The sequence below is a fragment of the Accipiter gentilis genome, chromosome 30, assembly GCF_929443795.1.
Source record: "Accipiter gentilis chromosome 30, bAccGen1.1, whole genome shotgun sequence".
NCBI lineage: Eukaryota > Metazoa > Chordata > Aves > Accipitriformes > Accipitridae > Astur > Astur gentilis.
Genome location: NC_064909.1, coordinates 9,239,281 through 9,263,808, shown reverse-complemented (window position 1 = coordinate 9,263,808; position 24,528 = coordinate 9,239,281). Strand labels below are relative to the sequence as shown.

General features: G+C 42.7%; 1 protein-coding gene across 3 annotated transcripts in view; it reads left to right on the top strand.

The window, feature by feature from the left end:
* The first annotated feature begins 1,010 nt into the window (after positions 1–1,010).
* Positions 1,011–24,528, top strand: part of KCNH1 (potassium voltage-gated channel subfamily H member 1) — a 186,327-nt gene continuing 162,809 nt past the window's right edge. For 2 of the 3 annotated variants that reach the window (XR_007510151.1, XR_007510152.1), the window contains exons 1-3: positions 1,039–1,231; positions 14,550–14,673; positions 14,920–15,026. Coding sequence is in view for 1 of the 3 variants with exons in the window: in XM_049833989.1 (XP_049689946.1) it covers positions 1,159–1,231; positions 14,550–14,673; positions 14,920–15,026 (304 nt within the window). In the remaining 2 variants the exon portion in view is untranslated. Of the gene's footprint in view, positions 1,232–14,549; positions 14,674–14,919; positions 15,027–24,528 lie in introns of all 3 variants that reach the window. The other variant, XM_049833989.1, reaches the window with a different exon arrangement.

The following is a 24,528-nucleotide window of genomic DNA, read 5'->3' as shown; positions in this document are numbered from 1 at the left end:
GCGGTGCTAATGCTTAAAAAGCCTGAGTGACATGGACCATCGTCTTTGCCATGCTTTATTTGCTGGTATTGTGAGAAATAGCTTTTCCCCAGATATGTGATCATGCGGAAACATGTCTTGAATATGCCCTGAGAGGAGGAGCTTGAAGGTGCTGCACTTAATGGGACGCTACAGCAAGTAAAGGCCAATGCCCACAAGAAAATCTGCCTTTTAAATTAAAAAGATGTGAGTATTTTCCATTTAGTGAGACATTGGTAAAGGGGAAAGTCGTTTAATCCCTGAATGAAAAACCGTTGTAAATTAAATGCTTCAAAGAGCTGAAGACCTGTCAAAGGTTATATTTAAATAGTTTATCTCACTGCTTCCACTGAGCTGTTAACGAGTTTGACCACGTAATACTAAGTAGCCATCCCAGGAAAGGGTGAAACGCGAGCCGGGCTGATGGCGGCAAGGGCCGGCAGCCGGCCGGGAGGCAGAGCGCGAAGCCTCCGCTGTTTCGCGGCGGCGTCCCACCCGGGACAGCAGACGGAGGTGCCTCCCGCCGCCCCGGGGAGCTGCCGCCGTGAGCGTGTGAGCAGTTCTAAAGCACTTGGGGCGCACCGGTGAGGGGCCGAGCCTCGCCGCAGCCGCCCCTGGGCGGGGGACGAGGGCCGAGGGCGCCGCGAAGCGCCCTCCGCCCCCTGACGGGCCGAGCCCCCTCAGGGACGCCGCTTCCCCCCGCTCCGCGGCCCTTGGAGGGCTGGCCCCTCGCGCGCCCGCCGCGCGGCCAGCCGGCGCCGCGTTTCCCCCTTGAGCCGCAGCCGTGAGGGGTGCTGGTGGCGGCTCCGAGCTCGCGGGGCGGGCGGGCTCCGTGCCCGCCGCGGCCGCCCCTCAGCGAGCGCCGCGCCGCGCCGCCCCCAGACGATGGCGCTGCAGCACCGGCCTTGCGGCGCGGCGGCGCGGGGCGGCGGCGGCCGGCAGGGGGCGCTGCGGGGAGGTCCGGCGGCGGCGGCCGCGGGGCTGCGGTGCGCGGGAGGCGGCGGGAGGGCTGATGCCGCACAGCCGTGCCGGTCCCGGCGGAGGCATGAGGCGCGCGGGGCGGGCGGGGAGCGGCGCGGCAGAGCGCGGGTCGGCGCGGCCCTGAGCGAAGCCTCCGCGCCGCGCTCCCGCAGAGCGACTATGGCCGGGGGAAGGCGAGGGCTGGTGGCGCCTCAGAACACGTTTCTGGAGAACATCGTGCGAAGGTCTAACGGTAAGGGGGGACCGGGCAGACGCCGCCGTGCGCCGGCGCCCCGGGGCGGAGGGCGAAGCAGCCCGCCGCCGCCTCGGCGCGGGCAGCCCCGGCGGAGGGGCGTTGAGCCCCGGCGGCTCCCGGGCGGTTCCGCCGAAGCGGCCGCATCCAGGTGCCGGGGCCGGAGCCCGCTCCGCCCGAGTCCTGCGGAGAGCCCCCCACCCCGGCCCTGCCCGGCCCGGCCCGGGCAGCGCGGCGACCGCCTCCCGGCGGGGCTCCCGGCCGCAGGTGCGCCGTCCCGGCGGGGCGCCCGGGGAGAGCTGCCGGCGGGGCCGTGCCCGGTGCGGGGCCGTGCCCGGTGCGGGGCGAGATCCGCGCTCGGGGTGGGGGGTGGGGGGGCGAGGCGGGGGCAGCGCCGGGGCCTGGCCCGGCACGGGGGGCGAGGAGGGGTCGGGCCAGCGGTGGGGTCCGGCGCTCGGCGGGGGCTGCGGCTGCGGGGGCACGGCGGCTTCGGCCGGGGAGGCGGTGCGGGGATTCAAGATGGTCTCTGGGCAGGGAAAGCCCGGTGCTGGGGGATCGGCGAGGGCTGCCTGTCTGAGTTGAAAGGGAAGATTTGCCATAAGTGAGAGGAGAGTTTGCCATTTTGAGGGCTGATTTTTTTATCCCCCCCCCCCCCCCCCCCCCCCCAGTGCACTGTAACCAGGTCTTTCTCTTGGAAAACTGTGGAGTGGGAAATGCCTCGAATTTCACAATTGCGTGCAAATATGCATTAATGTTATCCAGATTCTTGCACTTAGGGACTTACCAAAAGCTGCTCCCTCAGTAAGCCTGCGACCGTGCAAGCGTTTATGTATTTGTTTAAACCTAGGCATATGCATTTTTTTTAGAGCTCTGAGCCTAAGTTCTGCCATTTTTAATGCTTCCATTGGCTTCAATGGGGTTACTTAAGGGATTAAGAACTTGTAGTATGATTGAGAATATGCAGGATCAATCTCCGTTTGAAGACGAGATGAGTTAATTAATTAAAAATATAGTCAGTTTGTTCTGATAAGGCAAAGACAATTAACCCTCTTGACAAGCAGCTATAAACTCAAATTATCCCAAGAATGATTTTCAATTGGTTGGTGTGGTTTTTCTTTTTATTCTTTCAATTAGGCAATATTATTGGAGAAACAGCCTTTGATAAGACCAGATTTTCACATAAAATTGTGAGGGTCTTTTTATAGGTTGTTTCCCTCTGCAACTTTCCTGGAGAAGGGAAGGGGCTGGAAGCTGCATTCCTGAAAAAATACTCGCCATTCTTACAGCAAATCTTGCCCTCTTTTTTCTTTTTTTTTTTTTAAGAATGAAATGTTAAGTTTCATCGCATTCAGGCTGCTTCTCAAATCTTTCAACACCAGTTATCTAAGGCTTTTCTCGAAACTGTCTTGAGTTTTTAGATTTTCTTCATTAAAAACCAATTTTCTCTTTTGACTTTCAGTGCCAAAACCTTGATGCAATAAATAAGTTGAGGTTTGGAAATGGGGGGGAATCATGCAGCAGAAGCTATGCTGTTTCCTCCTCTCTTCCCCCATTATTAAGAAGGTGTCATAACAGAGTGTGGTGCTAAGCAGCACAGGTAAAATGACAGCATTCCATTTCCAAATGCTCAGCAAGTCCTGAGGACTGTAATCAATACAAGTTTTTAGATTAAGCTTGGTAGGAAGTGATGCACAGTTCAGACATATTAGGAGAAGCTTAGGGAAGTGACTCAGGTTTAAAAGCCAATTTCTTCTTTGATGTGCCTTCTAGTTTTTGCTGGACCCAGTCCAGCTTTGCTGTAAATGTGATGCCGTCACAAATGAATGCTGTATGAATCAGTTCTAACGTGGGACCATCAGCCTCTTCTAACCTCTGTCTCTTTCGGGAGACAAGGATAGTCTCCTTTCTCTCCTGGTCTGGCAGGGCTGTGCTGGCAGGTACGGGAGCAGCATGGAAACATGCTGGTTCCTTGTTGCCTGTCTCATCTTGGCCTGCCTACTTGGCCTTTGAAATGATTTGGGATGCCCACAGGATAAGTGCTTAAATGGGCCTATAAAGCTTGAGGTTTGGCTCTCCCTTCTTGGTTTCATTTGATTGGGTAGTAACGTGACCCACAGTGAAACTATCTAGGCCATTTGGGATTTGCCAAATAAACCTTGGGCTTGTTGTCAAACTGTATTTGTTGGCACATGCAAGCAAGTTAAGTAGTGCCAACAGATACTGAGTTGATACAGATATAGGAATGTTCCTAATTTGGGGAGGATTCCCTTTGAAAGGAGAGGAATTTGGTCATAGAACAGAAATAGGTACTGAATAAGTGCTTCACTTAAAGGTACTTGTATATGACGTGCATCCACAGTCACAGGTGAACTGAGGAAAACACATTCTTGCTATGTGTTATATTTTGGGGCAGAGGGTGTTAACTGAGTGAAAGAGGTCATATGGTAGTAACAACGTAGTTGGCATGCAACGTCTTTGGGAAGCATTGGTCTAAGGACAGCCCTAATTATACCATTTTTTACCAGTATTTTAACAAGGAATTCTTTGGACAGCCTTTCATATTAGGTGTGGGACTGGTAAGCTGATGCACCTTCAATTGCTAAAGGTAATAGCAGTGTAAATAGGCTTGCAAGTTTAGGGTTCTTCAGTTAGGGTTAGTGTTTTGCTTATGTTTATATCACCATCTGCAGCAAGACTCACCTCAAACACTGTTGGTCTGAATTGTTTCCTTTAGAATTATTAGGGACAAGACCTTCTGTTGCAAATTGACTGAGACAGGTTCTCATGCGCTAAATGCCAGCCAAAAGAGCTATGCTAGGGTTAGAAGCTGCACAGTATTTCCTTTCCACACGTTGGAGTAAAGAAGGAATTGAGAACTTCTCAGCCCATCCTGGGATGGGATGGGTTTGTGATAGCACACACAGGAAAGAATTTATAAAGTGTCATCCACCTAGACTTGTGGACCTCATCTGGTCCTCTGTGATTTCTTCTCACATGATGACCTTTGGATGAAGTGTGAATTTAAGGCTCTTTCCTCTTTGAAATGAGGGACACCATAATCCTGCTTGTCTTGTATTTAATGTTTAAAAGCTGTGTTTCTATACTAGCCATGTAGAGCTAGAAAAATAAATGTTGCATGTAGTGCTTGGTTGACAAAAATTTGTTTGAAGCATTGAAATATTTAAAGACCAGAACACCCCATGGGACAGAAAATGAGCCAATGCTGTAAAAGAACAGTGCAGTATGTAAAGAATCACTAGCCCCTGATGGTTACTGCTAATGTGGTATTACTGTTTTTCTCAGGTAATGTAATACACCCACAGTATACAAGCACTACAACAATAACAGTTATAATCTTGGTTCATGGCCAAGGCACCCAATTCACATGGCGCGGTATGTCATAGAGACTCCTGATTCTTTGCAATATTCTAATGCTTTATCAATACCTGGAGGCAAAAATACTTTTCAGTTTATGTAAATGCCAGATAGATTCTGCAGTCCTTCCTTGGTCAAAATTCTCTTTGAGGTACATGATAATTGTGCATGTGTAAGGATGGCAAAAGCAAGCCCTGTGTTTAAATGGCTTTGGAATTTCAGTGGAAGTCACAGATGCTTTTCTGATTTATTGACAAAATGAGGAGGCTGGAAGAAGGGGAGGTTAGAGGGCATAAGGCTTGTGTGAATTCAGTCTTGCTTTCACTAAATCCCCTGGGAACATCCTAAAGAGATGTCAGGTATGGAAGCAAACCTGCACCCTTTGATGGAGAATGCAGTGAGCTTCCTGTTGAGGGAAGGAAAAAGCACCTTCAGACACAAATCCTGAGAATAACAGACATTTCGGTGATTTATGGCATTACTTCCATTGGAGAGTATAAAGTCTCAGAACAATAACCATTCTGCAACCTGGGCATGCTAACGTTATACCATTGCCTGAGACCTAGGAGAAAAATTAACTTTATCATAAACAGCTCTGAAACTGAAAAACCTGGTTTTGTGTTCAGCTAAAGAGAAATGCGAAGGAAACTAACAGAGTATGAAGAACTAACCTGAGTTTTATTTTCATACTTTTGCACTTGAATAAAATGTTCATTTAAATGAAATGTTTGCAAAGGATCCTTAGCCTGACAGTGCTGTGTCTGCTGCAACCTGGCCCTGCCTGCCTTCCCTTCAAAACCTGAAGCCGTGAGCAGCATGGTATGGAGATGCAGACCTGGCTGCAGCTAAAGTGATTTGGGTCCCGAAGCAGTGTAGGCGTGCTTCCCCGAAGGCTGGGTTTACTACCTTAAGTGTTGTGGGTCTAATCACTTTCACACTGAGCTGTTACGTTGGTAGGGAACACATACATGAACATGACAAACTCTGCATCACTCTTTTGTATGTGATGTGGCAAGGGTAGTCAGGTCCTGGGCATCACGGGTGTACCTCATACTACTGCAACACTTTTAGTAAATAGTATCAGTTATCAAGAAAGTATTTTCATACTGAGAACAGGACTGCTTTTGTTGAAATTAGCAAGCAAATTTTGGGGGTGAAGTATACTTTTCTGTTTCCTTTTGATAGAATATGTTTGGTTTCCTGACAGTTCATAAATTTCCATTATTTTCAATGAATCTGCAAGCAACACTGGTAAAATTCATTATTAGCAGAGGACTAGCTCAGAAGCCTTGTGCTGCAGGTAAATTACATCCTAGTGTGACCCAGTGAGGTTCTATTGAATAGGGAAATGCGCTTTAGTGACTGTTCTAGACATGCAAGTACTGAGAAGGGCAAAGTTAAATGTGCACAGGGAAGAGCAATATTATGGTGTTCCTTATGAGGTGCAATGTCTGGGTTAGCTATTCTAGTTCTTAAAGCTCCCAAATGGGCTGACTTGGAAGGCTGTAGCAGATATGCAGAAGGATTTCTGCTCTGTGTTGCCAGTTTAAAGTCTCATCCACCTTCTGGACTTCAGTGGGTTAATGTCAGCATAAAAAAACCACCTAAATAATGGAATAGAAGTGTCTGGTCTGGAGAACGCTTCTCTTCCCTTGTATGGAAGGCTCTTTGCTAGAGTCACACCTTGGAAAAAGTGCATGGAAAAATGCTGTTTCAATAATGATATGTATAGAGTGCCTTCAGCTGAAGATTTTGTTTCTCTTGCCATTACTATGGCTTGCCCTGTGCAAGGCAAAGTGAATGTTATTCTTTACAAATCTGGCATTTAGTGGCTGAACTTGAGTCGTTACCATTTTGTATCTATTCCTGCAAGACTCAGTTTATTCAACTTTTCCTGTAAAATCACTTTTGGCTGAGTAAAGTCCATGAGTGTAGGTCGGTCTGTTGGCACTGACTAAAACAAGACATTTAGCCATGAAAGCAGCAAAGCTTAAAAAACCACAAGGGGATGACTTGTAGGTTCTGTGTTAAGGACATTTTCCCAAACTGAGAGTAAAACTGAGGAAAGGGTCTTGTTTCTTCCTGATCTTCCTTCTTTTCTAACTTAACAGCTGCGGAGATGCTTTTATTTTCATCCATGTTTTTCATACAATTGGTCAGTACATCAAAATATCTATTCACTATTGACAATTTTTTTTTCTCAGTATCACTTGAGTTGAATATAAAATGTTTTTTTCCTGGCTTTTACTAGGCCAGAAGCTTCTAGTTTTATGTGAGAATCTTTATGCATTTAGAAATGTACGACCTGATTTCCTTAAAATGACTTTTATAGATAGTAAGAAAAAAAAAAGTACAATGGAGAGAAGATAGATAATGTGTTTTAAGATTAACGTTCTGAAAGCTCAAGAAGTTCTACTGTGATAATTCAACATATCAGTCCATTTCTGTATTAAATCCTAAAACAAGATCGTAAAACAAATCTTAATGAAACCCATTCATTGGAGAATTTGTTAATGCATTTTTTGTAACTCATATAGCTGAAAGTGAGCAGGGAGTTAGGTCTTGTCAAGTGCTTTTAAGGCTTTTGATGGCTGGAGCTATAATCAGTAAGTCAAATGGCTTCTTTAAACTGATGGAAGACCATATAATCAATGCAACTAAAACATGCTTTTTCCTGGATTTCTTTTAAGATCAGATGTGGGAAAAAAAACCCTGACCAATTAAATGGTGAAGTCTCAAACAGTATTGTTGTCCTTTATTAAGAATAGTGCAACGCATGACTTCTGCAACTGATAAACTTTCTAATTTCTGAAAATTATCTCCTTTGTCTAAATGTCTTGTCCTTTTTTTTTTTTTTTTTTTTTAATTTCTTGGTATGGACAATACTTCAGGGATAAGTGAAGAATGATGCTATGCATAAAATACATGTGTACGTGTGCACAGCTTATGTGCACTTTCAATTTCACCTATTCTTGTTCCATTATTCTGCAATAATTTGTTTTATTTTTAAAAAATAATTATGAAGATTTTACAGCTACTAGTGTTGGAAGGATGTATTCTTTTCAATTTAAACTTTTCTCTTGGTAGAAATCTACTATGAAATATTTGCTATAACAATGCAAAAGAACAAATGTTGAGATGGAACCAGTAATTTTTATCTATACTTCTGGCTGAAATTAGCAGTCATTTTCTGTAATGATTCAAACTGAGTCACTTGAAGTTGTTGTTTTAGTTAGTGTCTCTTTTGTTATTTGTGGTAAGTATGATTAAATATATTTTTTAATAATTCTTTTCAGCCTGTACTTGCGATATGCTCTGGAGTACACATGACTGTGTAAGTCATGTTTGAATAAAGCATGAAATACCTGCATTTAGCGGATTGTGTTCATGCTGTAGCAGCCAAGGAGCTTTTAAATCCATTTTTGTTTCTGTAAAATAAAGAGTTACATAAAACTTTTATAAAACATGTAAGCCCAAATGAATCTATCTATAGGGTTTTATAATATGTTGGTTTGTACTAGAGTGAGGCTACAGTTCAAAATGATTTGGTCTTGATATTAAGGATGTACAATTTTGAGGCCACTATATCATTCTTCTATAGAGAGATCAAGTTGTTCAATGGGATATTTAAACATTGGCGCACTCCCATTCTAGGAATGAATAGAAGGAGGTACTGAGTGGATGTATCCATGTAACACCATTGACATTTACAGGAAAGTGTGGGTGGAAGAGCAGAATTTTGTCTTATTACCTTTATTCTATGATGTGAATAGTCTTTTGGTGCTTTCAGCAGCTCTGTACTTTCTTTGAGTACAGTTACAGCACTTCTATTAAGATGAAAATTTGGTTGGTTCCTGTGTCTTTCCTCCCTGAAGTTTGAGCCTTGAATCCCATGCATGCAAACGATTGAATAGGTGCTTGAAATTCAGTTTGACTTATTTGTACTGATTTAGGGCCATATTTTCATCTCAGAAGTTAAATTTGAACAATGTAACTAATCAATGTGACTAAATTCTTCTGTTTTCTTTTTTCAAAACTAAGGCTAAACATAAGCAAAAATTCATACATACCTATCCTTTGCAAAGTATTAAAGCAAAAGCATGATATGAGCTGTGTGACTGTAGCAATTTTGACAGGCGTACTTATAAAAAACATTCTATTTCCATGCATTGTGTTCCTTACCAAAAATGAAACCATCTCTTTTTTCCCCCATATCCAAATGATGCTACTTACGATGCAAAGTCACAAGTTCATAAATACCAGAATTGTTTAGAAACTCATCTGTCCCTTGTACTTAAGATCTATGATACAATCTTTAATCATATGCCAGTTGCACATGATTTTTGCCTACCACACATTTCTTATGCTGGCTGTGACATAGCACCTGTGGTGCTTTATGCCCAGCTAAAGGAACAGTAGCTAAGGAGGCTGTATCCCCCACCCATATCCCCAGTGACCACAGTTAGGGTAAGAAACCTATTTACTAAGCAGTTGTTTTAGTTCTGCTGTAGTAGCGGTTTGTGCTTTGTAATGCTAGAGGTCCAGCTTTGCTCCACTGAAGATCAATGGGAGGAGTTTGAGACATGATTAAAAAAAAAGATGTGCTGGTCTCAATAACCAGGGTTATGTCCTCACCCAACATGATGAAGGCTGTGGTCTGGAATGAGGAGAGCAATTTCTGTTCAGCTGGAGACTGATGGGAGCATTAGCAAGTTTGGTGAGGAGCAGGTCTTCCCACCACGGTGAGCCTGATTCTCCTTTCACTGAGAGGGGAAATAAATTAGGAGCAAATCTTTTGAGTTTTGTATTTGTGTGATGACTGTGGGAAAAGATACTAATAATATATTTAAATTACATTTGTGCACACTGCCAACCTGAGCAGACTTGTGGGGGGCTTTGACAGACCTGCACGCATATCTGAAAGCACAGTGGGCACCAGCCTCTGTTGATACCAAGGTCTGTGCTACAACTCGCTGAGCAGAGGTTTCCCTTTGGTCGCCTCTGTGTGCTGCCTCTGTGCCGACAGCAATGTGGGAACATGTCTGGCAGCGTTGTGGGAATATGTCTGGCTGCTATTCTCTGATCTTCTGCCAGTGTTTCCCAGAAGAGGGCCTGTGCATCACTGAAGGAACAGGGAAGCGGAATTGGTGTGCTGGCCTCTGGAAGGAGGTGGGGGGCTCAGCTTGGCAAGGTCCCCCTTACAGGAGAGGCTGGGATGCTATGGGTGCGGATGTGGAGCAGTGCAGGGGGAATGGTAGGGAGGAAGCATTTCAGTAACTTGCTCCATGCTATTGCAATGATGTGACCTCTCCTTAGTCAGGTAGTCCTGACCAGATACATGTCTGTGAGGTGCTGCTTGTCCTTAGGCATTGTGGAGGTTTGAGCTGATGGATGGTTTTGGTTAAACCAAGCACTATATGTAAAACAAGATTCAGTAGATAACAGTAGTTTCGGTGAAGCTGGGTGTCCTGGAGACTTGCTATCGCTGTTAAAGTATCGCTGTTATTTGGAAAGACATTTTCTGATTCTTCTGCGATGGTGTATTTTGTGAGTGGAGGAAAGTACTGGTTTCAGTGACTGAGCAAAATCCATTCTTACATTTTGGAAGGAGTTAGAATGTTTTTCTTGTTGCTTTAAAGCAGCTGTGTCTAGTTTAAAGTGATAATCCAAAATGGGTCTGACATTTGAGTGTGTAAAGGCTGACAAGTGGAAATACTGCAGTAAACAGAACTGACTTGTGGAAAAAGCAGTCTAGAAAATATGAAGTGAGGCACTTCACAAAGTAACCAGTGCTGCAGACCCTCATCACAGAAACCCACCCTACTCATGCAAGTAATTGTGCTGCCTTTGAGGTGCTACAGTTCTTACTTGTGTTTCTGCAGCATGCCGTGGTCTGTGCTGTGCTTCTACACATTTCTACGCCTCCCAATGGTCTTGCTCATCCTGTGCCAAATGCAGCACACGCCAGAACCCCAGGTCTTCTTTTATATGAGCCCACCCTCTCCAGTTCCTAGCTCAGTTCTTCTTGGAGCTGATAAGAAGGGCCAATGATGCTTATAGCTTCTCCTTGGGCCAGGCAATACTCCTAACCCAATTGACATTGTGATAGAAATTGATTTCCTGGTAAGGGAGTCCTTTGAGACCTTTCAAAGAGGTGCCTCAAGTCACTAAGTAGTTTGAGTACTGCAGCTATCACATGTACCTATTACCCCCTGTCTTTGAAGACAATTTAGCAGTGGATTTCTTCATGGTCTTCCTCTGACCAACTCCTTTCTGGCCTTGTTGACCCACTTTTGAGTCCCCAGGAGGCTTTGCCCTGTGATGCTCAAAGAGTTCAGTAGAGCATCCCTCATGCTTGTTGTGCAACAAAGCCACAGCTGTTTCCTGGCCTCTGGGACCCTGTGTCCCTGTAGATGGAGAGGCAATATTTGCTTCAGTAGATGTTATTTAATATTTTCTTATGTTAGGAACAATTGTTTAACAGATCATGAGCTGTCTTCAAGCAGCGCGTTGTCAGGGTTGTCAGTGCAATTGAATGTAAATGATAGCAATGAGAACATCCCTTCTACCTCCTGGTTGTCTGTCAGAATAAACTATGCAGGGGACTTGTAAGTGGGAGTCCTTATTTTATGCTGTGTCTTGTGAGTGTTTGCTCAGGCAAAACACCATTGTCAGAGACCCTCCTTCTGAAGAAATGCAGGTGTATTCTCCATGTAGGCACAAAACCACTGTTGTGTCATTGTTTTGTCTTTAAAGAGATCTGTGAAGAGGAGTAACTGGAAAGAAATTCCTATTTGTCTCCAAGACCATTTCTTTGCAGATGCTGGGGCTCCCACTCTGTGGGCTGTTAGGCCACAGCAAGTTAAAAAAAAAAAAAAAAGTGGGTACAGGAAGTTTTGAAACCACCAATGCAGATCATCTCTCCCTTTCCAACAAAATCAGAAATGAAGGACCTCATCATCCTGAGCCTGGTAACCTCCCAAGGAAAGCAGGTAGAGAGTGGTGGGTTGGAAACCTCTTTCCTGGCCTGTCAGTTTGGATGGTGCTGCACCACAGCTTTTCTCTGCTGACTGGCTGCTGTACTTGCAGGGGCCAATGGCTTCCCTGCAGCTTTCAGCTACATGGGGAGTTCCCAAGCACTGGTCCCTTCAGGGCATTTTTTTGGATCTAGGGATCACCCCAGGGCAAACACTAAAAAAGTGTGGCAATGGAGCTGGAGGAGCAAGCCCAAAGATGAGTCAGAGTTGTGGTGTTGACTCCAGAGGATGGGTCCAACTTCAGTATTTACTTCCTGTGTGTTTGTAAGCTATGTAAGGCTTGGATCAAAGAAGGGAGAAGATGCATGAAGTGGGAACTAGCTAGAAGCGAGACACCCTTATAAAACAGTGGGATGATCAAAACCTCTGACTTGCTCTTTGAATTGACAGGTGTCCAAGTTTTTGCCTTTAAAGCTTTGTAGGTACATAAAGATCTCTCAGCTTGGTTGTAACTCCCAACTAAACCCAACCTGGACTCTCTGACGAAGTATTCCACCTCCACCTCCTGGAGAGGCTTACCCAATGTAGACTAACAGGATTGTCTAATAAGGATGCATAAAATACAACAGCCAAGTCACACTGACTTAAGAACTCATATGGTGAGGATGTTGGCACCTGTTCTCTTAGGAAGCTTGATAATTACAATAGTCATTCAGGAGCTGAAATGAAGGCTGAGCTTTCACTGCCCTCAGGTAGCCCCATATCTTGTAGGAGAACACCAAAACTGCTAGGCTGTCAGAGGGGAGGGAAATATGTGCATGATTCCAAAGCATCCTTTGTAAACTGCCAGTCCAAAAAAATCAGGCTTCATTGGGCCAAAAGGTAAGCAGTGGGAATCTGATTCTTTAGCTTCTGCAATAATGGCAAAGAATCTTGGGTATTATCTATGAGAACTGGGCTTATGTTAGGGCTTATGTTAAAATATTAGGTGTTGTAAGTAATATAGGAAAGGGGAACACCGCCCCCCGCCCTTAAAATATCCCCTTTTTTCATTGTTTTCCATATTTTAACTTGGGAAGGTTTCTATTTGCTGTGCTAATGTTTTTCAGTTCTATCTCACCAACACTGTGCGTGGAGCTTCCAGCTCCCAAGTCTTTGAGAGCTAGGCATCTAGGGCCTAGGCTGTAGCAGTCTCACCTTTTGGTGCTTGGTGGACTTAGTGCTTTGTTTTTACCTGTAAAAAGATGATAAAAGCACTGTCATACCTCACAGAAGCGTTGCAAGGCTGGATAGAAGGTGGATTAGCATGGTAATGGTCATCAGAAAAGTTCCCTATATAGCTTTTAATAAAAAAAAAAAAGAGGTTATTTATCCAAAGAAAATGGTGAGCTTTAAGCGTGAAAGGAAGGCCACTGCTTAAGTTAATAGAAGCTCTTCAAGAAGTTCTTGAGGAAGTGAAGGGAAGGGTAAGTTACCTTTTGAGAAGGGGAGACAATGAGAAGGAATGCATGCATGAAATAACATCATTCAGGGCAGAGCCTGGCCTAACATTTGTATTTGCATATTTTTTTGTCATTTTTTTGTACTTCCTGATGAAAATTTAAAAATATCCTAACACAGTACAATGCAGTGTTTATAATAGACACTCAAAAGCACTTGCTTTAGCAATGAGAAATGACTTGGCTTACTTATTCATAGGAAGGGGTAGAAGACATGTATTGTTTTTGGAACAAAGTGCTTCAACCAAGCAAAACCCATGGTATTTAAAAGAGACTGTGAGAAACAAAGCAGTTAAAATGTCCTGAATTTATACTACTGGTGTATTTCATTCAAGATACACTTAATCATGCTCATGGGACTGGGCAATGGATTTAGACAGCTACAGGAATGTTTTATTCAAACTCACTTGAAGTTTGCAATGGGACAAAAGATTTTGAAAGGGAAAGTTAAAATAAACAAAACTCTTTGCAATTAATAGGTAAAATGTCTTGTTTGTGTCTCTTGGTTGCAGGAAGCATTAATGACAGGTATGTATGTTTGAGCAGTTGGGGGCAGATCCTGCAAAATAGATGGTGTAGTGGACTCCCTTAAAGGCTCCCCTTAAATATGAATGCCTCTTAATCTCATGTGGCTGCCTAGCCTTTCTCTCAAAAGCCGGGAGGTCTTTGCAGCAGTGAAAGGAGCCACCATCTCCTGCCTGCCTGCTGGTGCCCAGGCAGCAGCACTGCTGTCTTGGCGCAGGTGTAGTTAGTTGACTGCGCAAGAGAAAAGCAAGGTCTGGGCCCAGCACTGAGTATGTTCATAATTTGAACGAGAGTGCAATCATGAAGTAGCACACGCAGATCCAGTGAGAATGGAGGCATGACTCCTACTTGGTTTTTTTTCCTTATTGATTGAAACTCCTTCTGACTTATACAGCAAATAGAAAGTTCTTTCTACTGGTGTAAGTACTAACCCTAGTAGTCTGGTGTCTAGTTTGGAGCACTGTGCCGTACACATCCCACAAGAAGTATTTGAGCTTGTGTGGCCAGCAGTGAAGGCGATGTTGAGAGGAGCCACTGTGTCTACATTCAGAGAGGAGAAATATCGCTCATGTGCTGTTTTGGCCATGTGTTAGAGGCTTCACATTCAAATTGAATGTCGTGGTGGATCAATGCATGTCGCACAGAGGGAAACAGTTTGGTGAATCTGTCCTCAGTCAAGAGATGAATTTTACCTGCTTAACCATCAGGTGTTTCATTTGCATAAAACCATCCTCTTAAGCTTTGCATGAGTAATTAATATTTTTTTAATAAGTATTTACTTAAAATTAAAACCAGGAATAATCCTGTTGACTGCAGTGGGAATAGTATCTGGGAAAAACTGCGCAGGGACTGAAGCAATCAGGATTGGGTCCTCAAATGAGTATTTCCTCTAATGCAATCATAGCCTTGTCTAATGTCTAACTGATGTGCTCTTTCAAACAGATACTAATTTTGTCTTGGGTAATGCCCAGATAGTGGATTGGCCCATTGTCTACAGCAATGATGGATTTTGCAAGCTATCAGGATATCACAGAGCAGAAGTTATGCAAAAAAGCAGCACCTGCAGGTATTTGAGAACAGATTTATTTTCTGTTAAATAGCTTGTAGTGTTGTGCTTGTTGCTTGAGGAGAAAAGTAATCTGTTTATTCCAGTTTTGTCTTTTATCTCCTGGGGCTGCATCTGTCAAATATGCTTTCCAGGTGAAACAAAATCAAAGAAGGGCTATTTCCAAATAGGTTTTTTTCACACTGTAAACAAATGGCTTTGTGTCTTTGTCTAGCATCTGACTTGAATTTCTTGCTTTATTTGCAGTTTTATGTATGGAGAGCTGACAGACAAAGATACAATTGACAAGGTCCGGCAAACATTTGAGAACTATGAGATGAACTCCTTTGAAATCTTGATGTACAAGAAGAACAGTAAGTAGTTGCTTGGTTTGTTAACGTAGGTGTGTAAAGTTGTTTTAAATTATAGTGTAAACGGCAATTCTGTCAGCCTGGAGGACCGTGCTTTATCTAGGGCTAAATAAGCCCCAGTTCTACTAGCTGATCTACAATGGAAAAATGAGAACACTAGGGTTGAGAGTCACTCAGGGATCCAGACGAAGCTCTCTAATTTGTTCTGATGTGTAGAGCAATTTGTGTGTGATGCTTTATGACAACATTCAAGATTCCATCCGCAATGATAATACACAAACTAGGTTTGTGTAAATGATTTCTATTACAGAGAACATACTTTTTAAATTTTTAAAAAGTCGATATAGCAAAGCCAGTATTTGGATGTAGTTTTGGAATAAAAAAGAACCCATCTTTTGTGTTAGCAGCTGAACTACCGAAGTTTTCAGATGAAACTGTCTTTTGTTTTGGACAAAATTTCCTTAATTGGGATATGATTTTTTTCCTAGGAGTTCCAGTCTGTCTGTAACTGCACATCAACAGATGAACTACTTGCCCAAAACTTGTTGCCCCATCTATTGTGGACTATGTCTTGGCACAGTTATTTTCATCTACTTAATGTCACCTGAAGTGTAAATACACTGAGGTCTTTAGCCTGGTCAAATGTTAAGCTGAAAGTCTGCATTCTGTAACTTATTTTGCTCTTGACAATTTCGCTTTCTAATCATGAAACTGGTAGTGTCTATTTACAGGGGAGAGTACCTTGCAGGAGCATCCTGTTAGCAGCTCCTTCCCATTACAGCCGTGATGATCAATTTGATCAGTTCTACGTTAGTGGGCATGGGGGACTTTAACCACAAAATATAACTGCTATGATGTAATTTTTGACAGTCAACCTTATTGCTGTTTTCTTTCTTGTTAGAAAGACCAGTTTTCTGGGGAAAAGTTATCCAATCTATCTGTATGTGTGAACCATTGGTATTTCTGTTGAAATGACCAGCTAGTACTGATGGATTTTGGTGAGAGAACCACAGGCGCTTCACAAAAGCTAAAAGATAATACTTATGTATGCTAGTACTGTGGATGTGTCGAGCTGCTTGTTTTCTATCAGAATTAATCTGTTCTTGTAAGGAGTGATGGTGCAAAATACATGGAATTGTTTTTTATCTTTTAGAGAGGAAAAAAAATATCCTTGAGGGATTTTTCTTTCATCTCTCTTCTAATCTTTTCCTTCTCTTTTTAGCCTGTTCAAAGCATCATGACCTCTGACATGCTGCCGTTGCTCAGGGCTCTTCTGGAGCACGGCTTTGCTGGTCCAACTCATTTGAAAAGCTATATGCGCTATCTGAATGGCGTTTGTGCTTTTTTCCTTCTAGTGTTACCTGTCTCCAATGTTTACCTATTTCTTAAAGCTGATTTTCTGTTCCTAGTTCAGTTAGTGGCTGTAGGGACTATATGTAGCTCACATCTATGCATTCAACGCCATGTAAATAAACTGCAGTCATGGGATCTAGGAGTGTCTGGAATTCTCTCTTAGTTAGCAGTGATTTGGCACCAAGAGGCTATGCAGCTACTCTTCTGTCATTGCTGCAGCATATGGCCTGTTGTAGAGCCTGGAGCCTCTGTCTTTTATGCAGAATTAAAGCAAGGTAACTCTGGAGTGAGGAATGCTTCCCGCCCTGCTGTGTATTTCCCTGAGGAGAGGCGGTCTAGAACAAAGTCCAGCTGTGCAGAAGCTGTGTTGTGCGACATGCCAAAAAGCAGAGCTGCGATGATTCTGCTGTGTTCACAAAGGGTCACAGGCACGGGAGAAAGGAAAGCACAGAGCTTGCTTTTAACAAAACGCAGTGCTTTTATGTTTGTTAGATTTGTAGCTTTAGAGGTACATTAACTACTGTTACAGAGACTGACTAATAACACTAGAGTTGTAACTGAAAAAATACCAAAAAGGGAACATCCTGGAGCTTTTCCTCAGAGTAAGCCACATCATAGAAAAACAGCATCTTGTCTACCAGTCACTTAGCACCCAGACTAAGTGGTCGTGCCTTTGTGGTCACCTTATCTCTGCCTGCAACTATGACAGTTGCCTGCTTGGGCAATGAACATAATTGGTTTCAACCTACTCTCAATTTGAAGGTTTTGGAAAGGACCCTGAATTTTTAGACATCTTTTTTCCTGCTCTTTGTTTCTTTTTTTTGTCTCTGTATTCTTTACTCATTCTGGTTTTATTCTTCAAATTAGCCAGTAAATTAGACAGGAAATAGATTTTTGTTGTTCTTTACCTGTCCACTCCCTCCCTATAAACTAACAGTCATGATAAATAGCAAGTTTTTCTTCCATTTTTGTGTTGCTCAATAATTGGTACATTTTCCACAGCCTACACATTTAATGTACTTCCAGCTGTTTTAACAATACAATCTCTATCCTTTTTGGGGGGGGAAAAAAGGAAAACAAGCAGGAGTTCCAAGTTAACTATGATGTTGCTAGTGCAGGTCCATCTTCATCTTGTATCTTTATGAGCAGCACTCATTTCTCTCTTTTTCTATCTGAGTAACAATTATGTCCTGATCTTTCACTAGACATGTCGACAATAGATTGAGACACTTAATAATGCTACTAGAAGTGACAGGGGTTTTTTTTTTGACATGACGCTCCATGGAGTGCTAGACACTCCATGACACAGTACTAGTAAGCGCTTGCTTGTCTGATAAGAATACCCCGTCCACCAGCCTCATTGCAATTCACAGTGTCAACTCTAGAAACAACATAGGTTGCTGTATTCAGAAGTATGATACAATTTTCTGCTGCCTTCATGTTTGCTTTTACGGATATTGTCTCTACCCTGGCCTCCCCTTTCTCTGTCCAGCCCTCCCTCCATCCAAAAGTGACTATCCTTCCTCTTTTCAGAACTCGAAGTTAAGATGCAATAGAGATTTGATGGTTCCTTGGGCTATGCCCTTGATTACTTAGCAGATATGTGGTGATCATTGTTATTCTCTGGAATAACTGCTTCCTAGAAATGCAGAGATCATTCAGGATAATTGGAAGCAATTGGAGCAAGTGGGTGCACAGCCACCAGATTTTTGTCATTGTTGCTCTGATGCCATCCTGTTGCATTCAGTAGGGATTCATGGTCATATCTGGAAGGAGACAAAGTGAAAGCTTTCTTTAATCTGGACTGCAAAATGACAACAGGCAAGGTTGACAGTAATTTCATGCGAGAGCTTCAGTTCCATTGTTTGATTAGACGTGAGTGTCCAGTGATGCTGGAAGTATTATTTTTATATGGGAAAATCAAAGCATTGCTAAGTCTTACTGAAATCAGTGGAGTTATGTTAACTTACACCAAGGAAGGATATGGCCTAATGTATTAGAAAATATTTTGTATCTAGTCTTAGTCATATCTTAGCTTATTTGAACTGATGCAGCTTAACCATCTAACTTTTTATGTGACTTTGACAGCCATTTACTAGGTTTTTACACTTTATGGTCAGCCTCATAAATTAAAATGGCTGAGTAATTTAAACTTGGACTTTCATTGCCTAGTTTTCCATCTACAACATAGGTCTGGGTTACAAGCAGTGCAAAAGAAGGCTTCTAGATGCACTTGCTTCCATTATTGCTGAAGTAAATTTTTGTAAGAATATAAATTTACTTGCTTCTATCTGCCTCTGAAGAGGTGGTGCCCATTTGAAATCTAATCCCCTTTTCTATGCAGTACTTGATCTGCTTCAGTGGAAGAATATCTGAAGTGGGCTGGACTCCTCAAAACTAAAATGCATGAAGAGATACAAAGAGTCTTCAGTTGTCCCCTGACTGAACAAAGACATTCCCATTGCTTATGGTCTGCAGCAGTGTTGCAGAGAGTGATAAGGCACCTTTTTTTTTTTTTTTTTTTCCTCAGAGGTTTTCTACAGGTGAGGCCAGTGGAATGGCAGCAGCCAAAGGCTTGGCTGTAGGTAATTGTTTTGCACACTGCAAAGTGGTTTGGATAAGCAGTGGTTCTTCTCCGAGTATACATATTATGGTGAGGGTCCCAAAGGCTAGTCATCACTTTCAGTTTGTGCTGGGGTTCACTTCCCTGGTTTTCTGGGTGCTTGAATGTTTAACAAATTTAATAACACGAATATTTGTGTGGGTTTTTTGTTTTTTTTTTTTTGTTGGATATATTTTTTTAACACACGCACCGTCCCCCCGCAACGTCTTAGAAGGCTTTTAGATGTCAAAGAATGACAAATAAGACCAAAATAGTGATTTGGCAGATTCTACTTGCACTTATCTTTGGGACCAGTGTTTTCTACAGAAGTTAAAAACCAGACAAACAGCTCCATCCTAATTTATAGAGAGCAAAATTCACTTCAGGGTGGTACACTTGTGATTGCCCACCACTAGGGAGAGTGTCTCATAATTGTTATTGGTTAAGACCATTCAAAACCATTAATATTTGTGTGAGCTGTGCCTGTAGTGTCTCCAGATGGAAACCTTTGCTAAACCAAATCATTGCATAGGACCAGAGGCAGGAAAGAATGAGGGTGTTGGAATAAAGTGGCATGTATCCTTCTGAGCCCGCCATTGAAATGTAGCTCCATATTTGTCAAGCAGTATGCACACCTGCCTCTCCTCTTCTGTGAAATCCATCTGCATGAGTTCAGTTACTTTCAGCAAGGGCAAATCTGAGTATTTTGGATTCATAAAACTGATAATTCCCATTGATCTTGTCATTTTCAAATGTGCTGGCAAGCAAGACCTGCTGTCATCTCAAACGTATACAGAACAGTAAGACCTCCCAGTCGTAATCCTTAAATATTTTATCTGGGGTAAATGGAAAAAAGATTTCAAGACTTCCCTGTCTCTTTCCCTTCTTTATACTCACTTTCTGTTCTTCAGAGAACTCAGAATAAGGTAAACCATATCAACACTGCTGCAGTATAAAGGTGTGTGCTGAACCTTTTTCCTACTGTGTTGTTTCAGTGTCATAGGATAACCCCTGTGCATAGTGATTCCACCTTTGGGGACTGAAATAGATTTTCCTTATCTTAGCATGTAAAGATCTGACCTTTAGAAGCATTAGGTGCCAGAGCACAGCAGCACCAGATGCGGAAGACATGAAGGTAACAGCTTTTAAAGTGCTGCAAATGTATGTTAAGGTCTATTAGTTTTGGCACAGAGTGGTGAGCTACCTACTGAGTTGGTTTGTTCTCATTCAGTGCACACTCTGCTAGAAGGTAGAGTCTATAGGAAGACTTTTGCTCTTTGTCTTGCATGGTCAAATGTCACAGGGTCCTCTGTGCTCCTAGTTAAAATCTGTGTGGATATAGTGGCTTGCCTAACTCCTCCTGATCACACCTCATCAGCTCTTTTGCTAGTTTGATACTGGACAAACTATTTGGTCTGTGTGGGAAAGAGAGAAACAATCTCATACTGAGTACCTTGGCATAAGGGAAACTCCAAAGGGGGTGACTGCAGTGGTCAGCCGTGCTGTTTATATAACTGAAGTCCTACTGTCTGCATCACTCCATGTAGGAATTGGTGGAGACACAGCATGTGTCTGATGACTGATTGAGACATTATCAAGTAATGCAGAGGTTGTGCAGCTTTGAGGAAAGTTGCCCCATTCAGAAAGGGCAGTGAAGGTGTTGGCTGAATTGTCAAAATGTAATTTTTCATTGTATTTATAAATTAATTTTGTTTTACTTTGTGGGAAGAAAAATTATATATTGCAGTTTTACTTAAACAATGTGCTTTTTGTAGTTTTGAAAAACAGCTGGCCTCTTTGGTTAAATTGTTCTAGGTATGGGGAAAGAGCATATTTAGACAGTGATTTGATTTTCATTATAGCCTATTTTCACTTGACAGGAGGAAAAACTGAAAGAGAGGTCATCAGTATGCTCAGGGGGAGAAGCCGGAATAGACCTTTAACATCTCATTCACTTTGATACTATGGGAGTTTCTGAAGGACCTCAACCAAAGTTAAATAGCATGTTAAATGCTGGTGTTCCTGCTCAGCAAGGGGTTGAACATGCCACTGTTGAAATACACAGGACTGAAAAAGAGGAGAGGCAAGAGACAGTAGTATTTGTGTTAGAGATGGGAAATTATAAGGTGTAGAGACATTTACTGTGTGTTAGTCTGGAGAAGACTTGGGACTTGAATCACAGCTCTTAAAATAGTCTTGCCTTTAAGGCAACATTGCAAGTACTGTGCTCAGGCCAGTGAATAATATTAAGACCTGCATCTGGTAATTCTGAAATTAGCTACTTAACTTTGGTATCACAAGACAGGCTGGTCCTATGGCTACTGTCAGAAGTTCATTGTATATTTTAATTTGTCCCCAGTTGTTCACACTGCTTCTCTACCAGTTTTGAAGTGACATTCCCTTTTCTAGCAGGATTGGTACTATGCCATTAGACAAACTCTGGATTCTTTCACTGTTGATTCCAAATCTAACAGAAGCCAATGTGGCTCATGAGAATTTACTTCTTTGTTTGTGCATTGGCATTATCATTGAACTTCACCAGTGAGAGAGCTTGCCAGAACTGAACACAAAATGTAAATGAAAGTAGATGTATTGTTGGAAACACTGGTAAACAGTTTCCGTGTGGCTGTACATCAATGCAGACTGGGGGCATATGGGGATGTTACTCTTGTTTTGCTGTGAGAGCTCTGAAATATGCTGCAGTTTCACTGCCTGAATATAACCCATAGGCTGAATCTGAAAATCACCATTTTTCATTAAAATGGCTTTGTGCCTCATACCAGTAGTGATTGTCTGGCTGAGCAGGGACATCCGCTTTGACACCAAGAGTATTAGGGCTGCCTGTAGGAGGTTGAAATTCTAGTTTCCAACTTGATTTATAAGTGGTTTATACTTTAAGCTTTCCTGTTTAATAGTTAAATAAACTGTTTAATGTTTAAAAAGTAAAATTCTTCTGATAATTAAACCAGTATGCAGGAAAAAAGCTGAGCGCAGCCACATCTTGGCTGAGCCTTTCAGTATGTTCCCACAGTTCAGATCCCAGTTACGCTATGAATGAGCTCCTGGTTGCAGAGCACTGTGGAAAGCCCATGTAGCCCACCACTGTGAGCACTCACCTCATGATTGTATTTTTATATCCACTTGTCTTCTATTCACAAAAGAGACTGCCAGGATGGTTGGAAACACACTGCAGGGAAAAATACTGAATAATGTTGTGGAGGCAGATACATGGCCTGGCAGAATTTGCCATCTACTTATTTCTGCTGTTGCTGTGTTACTGTGTAGATCCAAAACTGGAAGATGATTTACACAGACCACGTGTGCCACCTTGATTTTACATTCTGCCCTGGAATACACCCTGTTTGTGACACTCTGATGCTCTGGAAATTATAAAGGTACCCAAATAGTGACAGTCATCAAAACCGCCTACTTTTAGCTATCAAGGATATCTGGCTCTTTCTCATTGTCTGCGGGGCACATCACTAAGATCTACACTTGGTTCTAGGTAAAACAGTGTTTTGTTTTCCTTTTTACTATAAATAGTGCAGCACAGGAGTGGGAGTCAAGGGAGTCAGAAAGCAAGAACCCTGCTGATACAAGCTCCTTGCCCTGCAGCAGCCTTCTACAGGTTATCAGGAAAAGTCTTTCCTCTTGCTGCATTCAGAACATGTTAGAAAAATCTTGCAACACCATATCATACCATAATCATAGAGAAGATGACAGCATGCATCTGTCAAATAGCCAGAATAAGAGGGTGAACCACATCCATTCTGTTTCTGTGATATGTACAGCATCTTTAAAAGCAGGGTAATACATTTTTATAGTAGTGAGAGGCAGAGATGAAGCTGAGTATGTAATTCAGCCTCAATGCTATGAAGGTTAGTATTATGTGCAGCCCATAGCAACATGGCTGTAGAATGGCTATAGCTTGAAGTAGCAAAACAATACAAAGTGGTTTTGGGGAGGGGGAGAAAATTCCTAATCAAAAAAGCAAGTACATGTAGATGGAGATCCTGGCTGATTAAAAAGTTGCAGTGTTAGTGGAGGGTGTTGAAGTGGGTGAAATAAAAAGCAATTAGTCACCAAGGAGTCTGTGTAAAAGCAAGATATGGATTTGATCAGCCTCAGAATAGTTCACATGTGAAGATGGGAGAAACAAGTAGGCAAGAAGAAAGGGTGATAGGCAATTTTAGGAGCTCCTGAGAGAGGGTAGTGTAAAGGGTGTTACTGTCTTGAAAATTGCTGTTGGCTCCTTTGTGGCAGTGTCTTCTAAGCTCATTAGCAAGTTAGTGATGATTTTACTGGCACAGTTACTTTGCTGAACCTTTTCTTGCATTTAGCATTTTTGTTTGCTCATACTTTATTGGAAGGGGTTGTTCAGGAATGCTAACTCTTAAAATAAAAAAAAAAAAAAAAAAAAATTGACCCCCCAAATACTTTCTGCCATGCAGGCATGCTCCAGAAATGGCCATCAGCGATTCCATCTGGATTTCTCTGCTTTTTGAGCAGAGGCCTCCATGTATCATATACCCTGCTGTTTATAGAGGTGGCTGTACATATGGCATGGAATCTCAGCCAGGGTTTGAAACTGCCTGTGCTATGCAGGCACAGTGGGAGCCTTAGGAATTGAACTTCATTTATGGAAGTTGTCCGTGGGTCTTGGAGATGCCTTGGCTTTCTGTGGCCAGAAAAGATTGCTAAGCACAGTGGATGAGTAACAGCCAGGTGAGGCACTGGTAGCAACAACTTCTGTTTTATTAACATATTTGGAAGAAGAGCTGCCTTTGCTTGCTTTGCTGAACAGTAACTTGTGAACTACCTGAGGTTTCCTTGTGACCCTTTGACAGTCAGGAAGCACAAGTGCCCCTTGTTGTAACTAACTATTGCATGAAATATACCATGTAGTACTCATGTTAAAATACTGAGCAATTCAGGTGAAAGAGACTCTGATCTCTAGCCTGGAGGAGGGTCCTGTGATTGAGAAAGAAAAGAAATAGTCTTCTAAGATTACCCTTTCTAAAATAGAATTTCCTGCATGAGTGACAAAAATTACGTGTGGTGCTGTTTATTCTGGCTTTCCCAGATGGCCAAAATCCTGCTGATTTTTACATCTTATATTGGCCCCTGGTATGTAGACCCTTCTCTCTAAACGTGGCTCACAAGGGACACTCGAGAAATGTTGCTTACAGCAAGCAAGCCTGAATCCTCTCTTTGGCTCTTACTACTTATGCCTGCAAAAGCAACAGTAAGTTTTTTCATCATCATTGAGGGTGTAGGGACAATCTGAAAACTCATGTACAAGCTCCCTGCAGGCCCAGGCCTGGTGACCCTTGAGTGTCTTGTTTGCCATGTACCTCACTGTTGAAGGAGTCATCCTTTTATGACCAAAGTTAAGACTGCAGACTGAAAAACGGTGCCTTCAAGGAGGCCAGGTTATGACATACAGGAGCCAACTGCTTTGTTCTGAGTCCTCCAATCAGTTTATACTCAAATATCACTAAAATCACTGTGGTGACTCCTGTGAAACAAGACGGGTAGATACCGTCTTGT